The sequence below is a fragment of the Mytilus galloprovincialis genome, chromosome 11, assembly GCF_965363235.1.
Source record: "Mytilus galloprovincialis chromosome 11, xbMytGall1.hap1.1, whole genome shotgun sequence".
NCBI classification, from domain to species: domain Eukaryota; kingdom Metazoa; phylum Mollusca; class Bivalvia; order Mytilida; family Mytilidae; genus Mytilus; species Mytilus galloprovincialis.
Window position 1 is genome coordinate 32,865,679 of NC_134848.1, and position 12,584 is coordinate 32,878,262.

The 12,584-nt window shown below is 33.1% G+C and overlaps 1 protein-coding gene across 1 annotated transcript; it reads left to right on the forward strand.

Annotated features, from left to right (window-relative positions):
* The first annotated feature begins 8,731 nt into the window (after window positions 1-8,731).
* On the forward strand, window positions 8,732-10,867 carry LOC143051106 (uncharacterized). The gene is made up of 3 exons (XM_076224131.1): window positions 8,732-8,746; window positions 9,782-9,882; window positions 10,228-10,867. The coding sequence occupies exons 2-3, from the start codon at window positions 9,783-9,785 to the stop codon at window positions 10,806-10,808; spliced, it is 681 nt and encodes a 226-aa protein (XP_076080246.1). The 5' UTR covers window positions 8,732-8,746; window position 9,782; the 3' UTR covers window positions 10,809-10,867.
* The last annotated feature ends 1,717 nt before the right edge of the window (window positions 10,868-12,584 follow it).

Genomic DNA, 12,584 nt, shown 5'->3' on the forward strand with positions numbered 1-12,584 from the left:
TACTGCAGAAAGCAAGCAAGTAAGCAAGAAAATTGTAAGCTTCAGCCGACGAAATGTGCTGTCATCTCAATGAACATCAAAGACAAAAATTGCCAACAATTTAGTTTGGGAAATAACATTTTGCCGCAACCAGAAACCTGTGTGCATCTTGGTATAACACACAACAGGAATAAAAATAAAACATTGTCCACTCACATGCAGGGCAACATAGAAAAAGCTAGACGAACACTATATAGCCTGATGGGGGCAGGTCTCCATGGAAAAAATGGATTAACCCCTATTTCCTGCCTACATCTACTACAAATATACGTGCTTCTTTTTGGAAAATTATAAGAAAATTCTGTCTCAAAAAACATTTACTTATGATCTACCTTAAGAGGAACTACAAATCGAGGCTTTCTTAGAAAATATTTCTCAAGCTTCATTAGACCATGCTACACCGTGTGGTTATTTTTCAAATTCATCTTGTAACAACTGTTTACTGTACACATGTTTACTTAACATTGAGGACATCATAAGTGTTCTCAGTTCGTCTTGGTAAATCTACAATACAACCACTTCCTGTATTCCAATAATTTTAAATTAAACTACTCAGTCATTGTACAAGGGACACATTTTCACTGGTATTTTTCAGTCTTCCTACATTGCCGACAATATTAAGGAGCCTTATAAAAATAGATGCAAAAAGGAATAGTGTAAATGTCGATAGGGATGATGTACTGGATGGCGGAGTCCGTGCATTCCAGAGGAAGTCATTTAATGATCTTGCTCCAATCAATGTCAAATTTGCATGAGAGCAAGGCATGGATAATGGCGGTCTAACAAGGGAATTTCTATAGTTAGCTGTTATAGCAATTAAACAACCAAGGATTTAATTTTTAACACTACATGTTCATAAATGCTAAACATTGTTGTTATCTATGTCATTATTCTGATTTATATATTAAAACAAACATGCACAGAACAATATTTGATAAAACTTTTTCCTCAAACAGACCTAGCTACTATCTTTTTGATGCGGGTACTTTCGAAGATCAAATGAAAGCTTAATTTACTTGAATATTAGTAGTAAATCAAAATATATGAGTTTTATGCACTGATGAAGGTTTATTAAACCTTGGTAAATCTGGAATGATATCCGTTCATTTAAATGGTATTGTAAAACCAAAGACCAAGAACGATGGCAATGCAGATATCAATAAAACCTTGAAACCTGCAAAAGATAATTTCCAGGATTCTACCATACAAGTGTTGAAAAGAATATTGATAAACTGAATGTGATTTTAAATAGTGCATATACTGAAACAATAGAATCTATTAGGGGTTATTACTGAAAAAGGTGGGGACGCAAGAAACCTGATAAACTTAAAGTAAAGGGAAATGGTGAATTCAAAAAACGTCCAAGGAACTACTCATAGAGCTTGAAACATGAAACTAGAAAGAGTTCTCCTAGCAAAAGGAAACCCGATACTAAGAATGGAAGGGGACAAGTACTGAATGGACTAGCCAAACTGTTAGCCAACCACAAGTAATTAAGAAAATGCATAACGTAAAAACTATCTATGAATAAAAAAGGAAAAAGCCAAACACAAGTAATTGATTTTATGCATAACGTGAAACTAATTATGAATGTACATTAAAACGAATAGAAAAGAACCATAAATTTCATATATATTTCATGAGAGATAAATAAAGGCAAACCTGTTATCATTACTTATCAAATAAATAGAATTGGCATTAAACTTTTGACTTTTATAAAATACCTAAACTCTAGATTTGCTTTTACTTCGAATGTGAAAAATCAGTCAATTTGAGTAACATTATGTCAACATCTTGTGATATATTGCAAATTAATGACAGTAAATTAACACACCTGGAAATATAATATCTCTTGTTCGTTTATTTATTGCCTACTGCGTATTCACGATTGATCTAGATAGCAATTATAGTTACTTACCGAAACAATGATGAAAAGGACACACTTCTTGTGGTCATTACAAAATCATGTTTAAGTATGTGAAATAATACAAATTATAATATGACGACTTATTATTGTCAACCAGTTTAATCACAATATATCTAGTTCTTGCTAAAGAACTAAACTTTGTTCAAGCAACAAATACATCCATGAACCAATAATAAAATTTTAAAAACTGATAGGAATTTGAGACTCTCATACTTTTTCCTTGAAAATATAAATATACAAAGTAAAAGTCATCTCTTCAAGGCAAATTTCATTAAATTATGTAAGATGACGGAATACTGGTGATAGTAAAAGCAACTGCACTATTTGTTAAAATAATCGGAAATGATTGAATGATCTTACACATCTTCACTGCAACAGGTACATCCTGCACTGCTGGTGGATGTTTCGTCCCCGAGGGTATCACCAGCCCAGTAGTCAACATTTCAGTGTTGACATGAATATCAATAATGTGGTCATTTTTATAAATTTCATGTTTACAAAACTTTGAATTTTACGAAAAACTAAATATTTTCCTTGCCCAGGCATAGATTACCTTAGCCGTATGTGGCACCACTTTTTGGAATTTTGGATCCTCAATGCTCTTCAACTTTGTTCTTGTTTGGCTTTATAAATATTTTGATATGAGCGTCACTGATGAGTCTGGTGTAGACGAAACGCGTGTCTGGCGTTCTAAATTATAATCCTGGTACTTCTGATAACTATTTACACCACTGGGTCGATGCCACTGCTGGTGGACGTTTCGTCCCCGATGTTATCATCAGCCCAGTAGTCAACATTTCGGTGTTGACATGCATATCAATAATGTGGTCATTTTGATAAATTTCCTGTTTACAAAACTTTGAATTTTACGAAAAACTGAATATTTTCTTATCCCAGGCATAGATAACCTTAGCCGTATTTGGCACCACTTTTTTGAATTTTGGATCCTCAATTCTCTTCAACTTTGTTCTTGTTTGGCTTTATAAATATTTTGATATGAGCATCACTGATGAGTCTGGTGTAGACGAAACGCGCGTCTGGCGTACTAAATTATAATCCTGGTACCTTTGATAACTATTGGCCAGTAGAAAATTATCCTAATCTTGAATTTTAAAACTTCTTAAGACACCATTTAACAACTATTTGTTATGCTCTTGTCTAATTTCGAGCATTTTTGGTTAAAAAAAATCAAGGCCAGAAATGTATATGTCCGTTTAACTATCCACATATTTACCAAAATTGTTGCAAAAATCATGATTTTGACTAGGCACTATGCACCTCATATGATATTAATATTTTCAAAAATACAATTAATTTGCATACCTACCTATACATGTATATTGATTTGGCCCAATAGTAAATTTATTAAATTTATTTAATTTAGAAAAGATGGACCAAAGTTACCAGAGGGACAGTCAGACTCATAAATCAAAAATAAACTGACAACGCCTGGGTAAAAATGGAAAACAAAGTCAATCAATAATACACATAATGTTATAACAAATCCGGTAAATAGTTTAATTGGGTAGGTCAGATCAAAATAGTTAAAAGGCCAAGAAGACCATTCTTCATTCTTAAACCAGTCAACACTCTTTGACTAGTATAATAATGGCGTTCTTGGCCTTTTAACTATATTGATATGAGCGTAACTGGTGAGTCTTATGTAGACTTAACGCGCGTCTGGCGTATTAAATTATTATCCTGGTACTTTTGATAACTATCCGACATATTTCTCCGCAATAACAGGGTGCAAACGATAAGTGTTTTAAATGAAGTATGAACATGATATTTAAAATTAACAATGCCTTAGCAAGCTTCTGCAAGTACCGTTGTAGCACCAATAATAACATAGGCTAAACAGGTATCAGTGACCCAGCCAAAGAAAACAACCTACCAGTAGCTTCTAAATCCTTCAAGAAGAAAGTAAAATAATATCAGAAAGAGAAAAGCTAGAGATAACTCTTCTGAAATCAAGAAATTGGAACAGAAATTAAATGATAAGGAACAGTGAGAGTGTGCATTCCAGTTTCAATTGTTAGATGCCATTCTTCATTTTTATTGATAAAAAAATTACTGTGTTTGCTATTTGTTAAATCTCTATTGTTATGATTCTCTTAAACAGGCAAACTTAATTAGTAAGCATCTTGCTTTGCCACATACCGTTGTTGACTAATTTGAATTGCATGTATCACTGAACTTTTTTAAAAAAGTATATTTTTATATTTATTTGCATTGACAACAAATATTTTGCCTAAAAGTTTATTTATAAAATTATCAGACTATTGTAACAAACTGAGAAACAACCAAGCACAAGCAACACACTACAATTTTGCAACTAAAAGCTATCAATGAACTAACCAATAGCGGTAATTGTAATACAAACCGGGGTTCTTCAGAAAACAGCTGATCCGATTGCGCCGATGCAGCAGATAATAGCGGGAGAAGATGATAATCCAAATAACCTCATTCATCTGCTTTAAATTGTATTCAATAAACATGCACAAATATTCCAAGTTTCAATTTGGATTAATGTAAATAAAACTTGTTCCTGTATTTAAGTCAAAAGAAAGAAGTAAAGAATTGCTTGTATGGATCAAAAATGTTGTCAACCATTCCTGCCACAGTGCAGAAATTGCTACTACCAGTGAAGAGTTCCTCGTAGTCTTTCATTGGTTCATTTAAGGTACAACTTATTGTCCACTAGTTTGACAAAGTGAACATTGGTAAGAGCAAGTTTGAAGTAAGTGATAATATTAGTTAATCAAGTTGATAAAACACATTGTTTGTAATATGACAGTTGTCTCATTAGTAATCATACCACATTTTTTTTTTTTATATCAGATTTAAATGAAGTATTCCATTGTTACATGCATGCTCTGTTTATAAATCATAGGTTAGAAACCGATAGAACGAAAACTTTGATATTGACTTTGCTAATTGTTGAAGGCTGGTCACTGACATATAGTTTTTAAGTTAATTTCTGTATCATTGTGGTCTCCGGTGGAGAGTTGTCTCATTGGCAATCATACCACATTTTTTTTTATATTTGATGACTATTGTTTAAGTGTAATACATACTTGTCACATAGCCAAATTTACCACAACTTTTCATTTTAAATTCATCTTTTGATGACTATATATATATATATATTAGGATGTTTGGTATGGTGTACTTCACCATGTTGTCAACGAACACCAGTGGTATGTGCCATTTGCCAACTCTACATTTACTAACGGTTGCCAGCATGGACCATTGGAAGTTGAAACACAGACAAAGACTTATTTAAAAAAGGGTCCCCACCACACAATGAGGTGAGAAAAATTGTTATGAACAAGCGTCATGTTGACAACATACCATACTACCTAAACTATCGGTACGCAAACTATCGTATATATCATGCCTTTCTCAACAACCAAGTCACCGTCACCTAAATTTCGTAATCCTTTGATGTACGTCAAGTGTTATAATTATAATGAAAAGCTGATATAAATGTATGGAAGAATTCATTTAATAGTTCTCTATAGGACTTTTTTTGTTTTACAGAGTATTAAAAATCTTATTTGTAAATGTGCGTTTAAGTTGTCGTGGCTTTGATGCCGTCAATATTAATATACGTAGCTAATTAAATTATACATTTCAATCAAATTGCTTTACAAAATTATTTATTATTTTGTAGATATAATGAACGGAAACATTTTCATTTTTGTATCGTTTAGAGCTGGTATTTTACTCCCTTTCAGCTGCGGTATCGTTTGCTTTTGTGCACATAAAAAATGTAGAAGAGCAAACATGAACCGAAATGCTGACAAGTTGACCGTGGTGCAAAATTAGCCTAGATGTGTTCATAAATAGGGGAAGGGATGAACAAAATGCGGCAGTCGAGGACCTAGAAATGGCAGGTATCTTGATATCGGCAAAGAAATCTGATTGCTGTTGATGATTCAAGTGATGCGGTGTAAGATAAGATTCCGCAGGATCAATAAAGCAAGGATAATACAAAATATTTATCAATTCCTGCAAATAAATCACGAATCAAGACTTCATTCAAGTCTAACAAGTGTTCATATTGAATAAAACAGTGGATGAACCAATCTGAAACTAAAACATTTCTCTAACAAAGAAGAAACGGTATCATTTGAGCACCAGTGTTAAGGTGTTGAAATGCATATACCATACCGTTCCTTAAATTCTCTTCAGATAGAATTATTTAAAAACTTGAGTTCATATTTTCAACAAAAAAATGAAATTGTCCAGAACTTTTTTTTATCGTAATATGCAAACAAATCACAACATAAATTTCTCCTTTTTTAATGTAAGACAATGTGACCTAGTTTGAACATGTTGACCTATTTTGATTGTGATTTGTTCAAACAGTGTTGTCAATATAGTGGCATTTTAAACGTCTGTCATACAAGTGAGAGGTTTATTTGGCTAAATTAATTTAATCATGTAAGCGAAAAATAATTTTAACGTTAGTGGTACGGAATGTTAAGCCTTGAATGACTAAAGCAACTTGAGCAAACTTATTCATCAAAGACCAAAATAAATGAAAAGGTAGATTTAGGAAATAGTATTTAATTGAATCAAACACTGGACAGTTTCCAGGTAAATAGAAAAAATAAACATTTTTTAGTTGTTTAATTCAAAATTCTCACTTTGGCTTTTCAACTATCTACAGTATCGATATAGTCTTGTCGTAGCGTAGGCCTAGTTCGATCATCAACCGTAGTTACAGTGGTGAAACCAAAGTGTGATCGAACTAGCTCTGGTTCGACTAAAGTGACGTCAGCGCCCGACTAGGGTTCAACCATTTGAAAGCGTGGGTTTCTCTGGATCCAACATGGCGACATGAGGTGAATTTGTCCAATTGTCAATATTGAAAAATGGGAAAATGTTTTTATACAGTAGACAATTAGTATTACAAAGAAGTAGAACTGATACCAGAAAACACATAGCGAACTAAGATATGTTTGTATGGAAAATAAATGCGTTTGCGTTCGGAAAATAAGCATGATAAGTGTTTAAAACTTCGCATATTCCGAGTGACATTGATTTTCGAGAACGATCTCTCTTAAATCATGTTAGGTAGTTCTAAAATATATGGGGGGGGGGGGGGGGGGGGGTAGGAGGGGTCCTGATCCCGAAATCCCGGGCTTAAAAACACGAAATCCCGAGGTCCCGAATTTAAATAGTTAAATCCCGGATCCCGAATTTTGAAAAAATGAATTCCCGGATCCCGAAGAAGTAAATCCCGAAATCCCGAGCTTAAAAACACTCGATCCCGGAGTCCCGATAAAGGTCCTATCCCCCCTCATATATGCCTTTGCAATATCTTTGCCCTCAGTCAAGTCCATGAAGTCTGACTCGACATTACATGATTAGTCAAAATGATTATGACGTTTTGAAACATTTTTTGCTTTAAGTTCATTGGTGGATCCAGGGAGGGGGTTCGGGGGGTTGGACAATCAATGCATTTGAATGGGAGCATATAGTTGGAACCCCCCTCTCCCTTTACTCTGGGTTGGGAACCCCCCATTTTTAAAATGGCTGGATACGCCCCTGGAGTCTGACGCCTATTAACACCATTACAACTGAGCCTTTGAAGACGTCATAATTATTTGGACTAACTCGGCATATGCATTTTACCTATTTCTATCGCTTATTATAGTAGACTTATTATTCTTTATTAGCTCTTGACTCATAGGGCGCATACCTGCAGCCAGGGGGGTTTGGGGGAACCCCCCAACCCCCCATTGAAAACAAATAAGCACGTTTAAAGGCAATGTTTTGTTCGAATTGTGACTGTTAAAGTCAAGTTTGTGAGTCCAGCCACTCTAACTCAAGACTCATTAAATCCGATGAAAAGTGAATTTCTCTTGTTATTATCAAAATTCTGCAACATCAATATATTTTTTTTCAGATGGAATCAAAACTAAGCCAAATGCAAAAGTGGACTTGCTTCATTTGCCAAAAACCTCCACTGAGTATTGAAAGTCTGGAACGTCAAGAGAAGTCGGGTGTCATCATATATATTGATTGGGATTACAGGTATGAATCTGTCTATCTGCATGTAAAACAAAAAATATATGTATACAATTAATAGTTGTTACTGAGCTAATAGTCATTACGGTTGCATATCACATTCTACAGTCATGATAAGAGAACAAACATTAAATATTCTAGGGGGAGCCAGGATTTTGTTTCAGATGAGTTATTTATACATGTACTTTTTTTTAAGCTGGTTGTATTTATTTTTCATGGCTTTGCCGCACAATTATTTTCAAACAACTGAATCCTGTATTTTCCAATAGTATATGGGGGACAGAGTTTTCATTTTCATCCTGCTATTTTCAGTTATTGGCAGGCTCAGTACCAGTTCAAAATGTTGGTATTTTTTAAAATTAAAATATATATATATTTACATATAAATAAATATATTTTCCCATTTCAATAATGACAATTAGACAAACTCACCTCATGTCGCCATGTTGTACTTTCAAACAAAATGCACAAAGGTACACTTTTGATCATGATGATTCTTTATCACAATTTATGCACAATTCTGATTACTAGTAGTCACTACATACATTTGTGTAACACAGCTCAAGTTCGAAATTGGGGTGTTGTAACTGTTATTGTTCTGCCCCCGTTTAAGATGTTCGTACATGTATGCAGGGTCATCTGTGTCACATAAACACATTCTCCATTTATTCTTATTTCCTGTTTTCATCTTATTTTACAAATGGAGAACATGACTTTCCTGTGCAACAGCAAACTAAGGTACTTGTACTTTATTTAGACACAATCTTGTTGGTAATGTCTTAAAAATGTAGTGACGTAAACTTCAACTTGTTGAAGGCGGTTATTATATAGTAGAAATGTCAAAATACAAATTTCACTATAAGAATATCAGCATCTGAAAGGCAATTTATAAGGAACACGGCAACATTAAAAAAACACAACAATGAAAGGAAAACAATGATCCAAATTTAGATTTGAAGCTAATGTAAATCATAGAGATACAAATTCTTAACAGAAACTACATAGAATAGATACAAATTATTATTGAACAGTGTTTTTATTTCTGTTCTTCATCTTGAAAGTCACTGTAGAATCTTAAACAATGAACGAATCATTCATATACCAGTATGTATCAAATTTGAGATGTAACACTCTCTTCATACAAAAAGAAAAGTTTTGATAAGACTTAAAAGGCAATATACCGAAACTCAAAGTTGCAGTGTAAATATACTGCACACCAAGTTAAAACATGGACGGTCATAATTTCCAAGACACTGTGATTAGGATAGTCACACACTAAATGTGTTCAAACAAAAAATTATAAAAAAGCAATATCCTTTCATATATATATATACAACTCGTCTAAACATCAACCCAACAATGTTAGATCTGTAAATTTGCTTTCGCAAATTTTTGGTTCTTCCCTCGCCGGGATTCGAACCCATGCTACTGTGATATCGTGACACCAAATCGCCTGCACTGCAGCCGTCCCGCTAGACCACACGACCAACTGGGCTCTCAAAAAAAGAGCTTTCGCTGGTACAACTAATATATATATATGAGTCTGAAAATTACAACAAACAGTGTTAGAGTTAGATTTTCTGCTGACAAATTTTGTCCGTATATATAAATAAGTCTGAAAATTACACCAAACAGTGTATGTATATATATAAATGTTAAGATCTACAAGGCACTTAATTGAAGTACTCTGGTCATACCATTTGCTATGTTCTGGTTGTGAATTGATTTTGATTTATTCATTACAAAATGATAACTTTTATCAATATGTTGTAGAATGAAGACAAATATAATGAAGTCAAAGACAAAGGAAGGGACAGACTACAAATTGCAATGTACTGATGACATTGCCAAAATTTTGCTGTCTAAAGACACAGGTATATAAGTTAGAATTTAAAATCTTCAATGTTGATTTAGATATTTAACTATCCAGTGGAATAAAAAAAAATATGAAAGTTGTGTTAAAACTCCTTATCCAATGAATTTTCATTAATAGTTTTGTGCTATATTCACTTAATCCACAAAAAGAACTGTTCATTTTCAATCACGATTTGTTACATGTTTTTCGAGGAAGTTTCTGTGACCTACATTTTACCCTTTATTGACCTAGGTTTATCATATATTTTGCTGATTTGTGATAAAATACTACAAGATTTCCATTGGTTTCTATGTGCCCCAAATTATCTATGTTATTGTGATCATTGATATCTTTTTTTTTTCAGACCCGGCTGTTAAAGAAATTATAGTCAATGGCCTTATGCCATTAGCACAGGTAGATATGCACTCTAATACTTCGCCAGATGATATGGCATCTGCATCATCATATCACGCAGATACACCATCTACATCATCATGTAACCCAGAAACACCATCTACATCATCATGTAATGCAGACACACCATCTACATCATCATTTAATGCAGACACACCATCTACATGTACTAGTAGCACCAGTAATATTCATCTTTGGACAGACAAACAAGAAGATATGTTAGTGCATTTAAGACATGAAAGACATGATGCATTTGGTAAAACCCGAAATCACAATACATTATGGAAAGACATTGCAAACGAAATTAATAGCACTTTCAAATGTAACATTATTGCAACTCAGGTGATGAACAAGTACTTCAATCTGAAAAAGAGATGGAAGGAAGTACTTGATAGTGCAGGTGCAAGAGGGTCAGGATCAGAGGCTAAATATTATAGGCTAAAAGAATATTTTGATCATCAATATGGCACAAAGGCCAGTAGCAGACCTGCCTATCTGCTTGATACAATTGCAGATAAAGATAAAAAATAAAAACGCAAAAGAAACGAACGAAACTGAAAATCCAGCATCAAAAGTTACCAAGGGACAGGGAGAAGATGGAAAAGGGAAAAAAAGAAAAAGTAGAAAAGGGAAAAAAAGAAAAAGTACAGATGTTGTTTGTCTTCTTGAAAAGCAAAACACTGATTTCATGAATAAAATGGAAGAATTCCATAAAGACAAAATGAACAGATTTGATAAACTGCTCGATCTTTACAAAAAAGATCTAGATCGTAAATAATTGATTGAAAGGAATGGGAAATATTTTTACCTGTTACAGAATTTATTAATTTTAATTTCTTTGTGTAGAATGAAGGAGAACCTGTCATGCCAGTCGTATTATTATGTTATTATTTGATAAACCTCAGGGAGAAACTCTGTTAATATAGTAAAATAAATGTACGTTGTATTTAATTGTTAAGGAATATATTTACATTTGAATTATAATTTCTTTCTAGTCATATTTTCTAGTTAAATAAAGACTTATAAGGAGACTCATGGGTTTTACATGTTTAAATCTTTCAAAATTATTGGCACTTTATTATTTTTCTTATTGTATAAAAAAAATTGATAGAAACATAATTTGGCAAATTCAATTAAAATCTTATATATATTATATCGAATGTTTCAATTGTCTTTGAACATGGTTGTTTTTGATTGAATGTTTTATTTTTTTATGTTGCAATAAAATCTGTTGAAAGGATGTTTGAAACTAGTATAACCTGCCATATTCATGTGTGTCTGTCCTTAGCAAAGAATCTTTGTTGTTGTTTTACCTGACCGAGTTAGGGTAAGCTTTTGCAATCATTTTGCGTCTGTTGTCGGTCTTTAAACCTTTTGTGCATAACCTACAGTAGGAAATTGGCATTTTGTTTTCTGATATGTGTGTCCGTCTGTCACAGGTCAGGTCACATTTTTTGGTCAAGTTAGTTTATAAAGAAATAAAAGTCACATCAACTTGAAACTTAGTACATATGTTGATTTAAATGGGATTTTTTTTAATTCTATGCCAAATAACGGTCTAGATCCCAATTTTATAGTTCACTTAACTTCGAAATGCGAGTTCAAAAAACTTGATTTCAAGTTACAGGTTTTGGTCAGGTAGCTATAGGTTATTGTGAAATAGAAGTCACATCAACTTGAAACTTGGTACATATGTTTCTTGTGTTGAGGTCTTTCTTCATTGTATGCTGATATATTGGATTGGCAACGGTTTTACTGTTCACTAAAATTACATGTGAAAGGTAGTTAATAAAAAAGTACATTTTCAGTTGTAGTTTTTGGTCAGATTAGTTTATAATGATGTTCATATCACATATATCATGATGTGATCTTTCAGAATTGTAGGCTCAATTTAGGTTTGTACAACGTTTTGAACATAGAAATTAAAATTGCGATTTGCCGATTTGTCTCGCCTGAAACATAAGGATAATGATCTGGTGTGCCCATTCTTGTTACTAAAGAATGGTAAGTTTTTTTTCAGAAGGTAGACGACCTGGTTGTATACTTTGTATATATACTAGTATATAGATGCGTTATGTTACAATGTTTCTTTCTGTCATACATGGCATGTTCATTTGCATCGACCTTGACCTCATTTTCCTTGTATGGTCTATTTCTCAGATACTACTATAAGCAGTCCATTTATATTTGGTGTATTGAATGGTTGAAAGTTATAAATGTCCGTCTTTCAGTAATCATGACCTAATTTTCATAATTTATTGGTCAATTTAATCTTTTGTGTGGTTACTTGTAACGCGTACATGTCTG

Excerpts from the sequence above, each read along its gene's own strand:
- LOC143051106 (XM_076224131.1), top strand. The coding sequence starts at position 9,783 with ATGAAGACAAATATAATGAAGTCAAAGACAAAGGAAGGGACAGACTAC. Across the intron at positions 9,883-10,227 it reads TTTGCTGTCTAAAGACACAG|ACCCGGCTGTTAAAGAAATT; the intron begins GTATATAAGTTA and ends TTTTTTTTTCAG.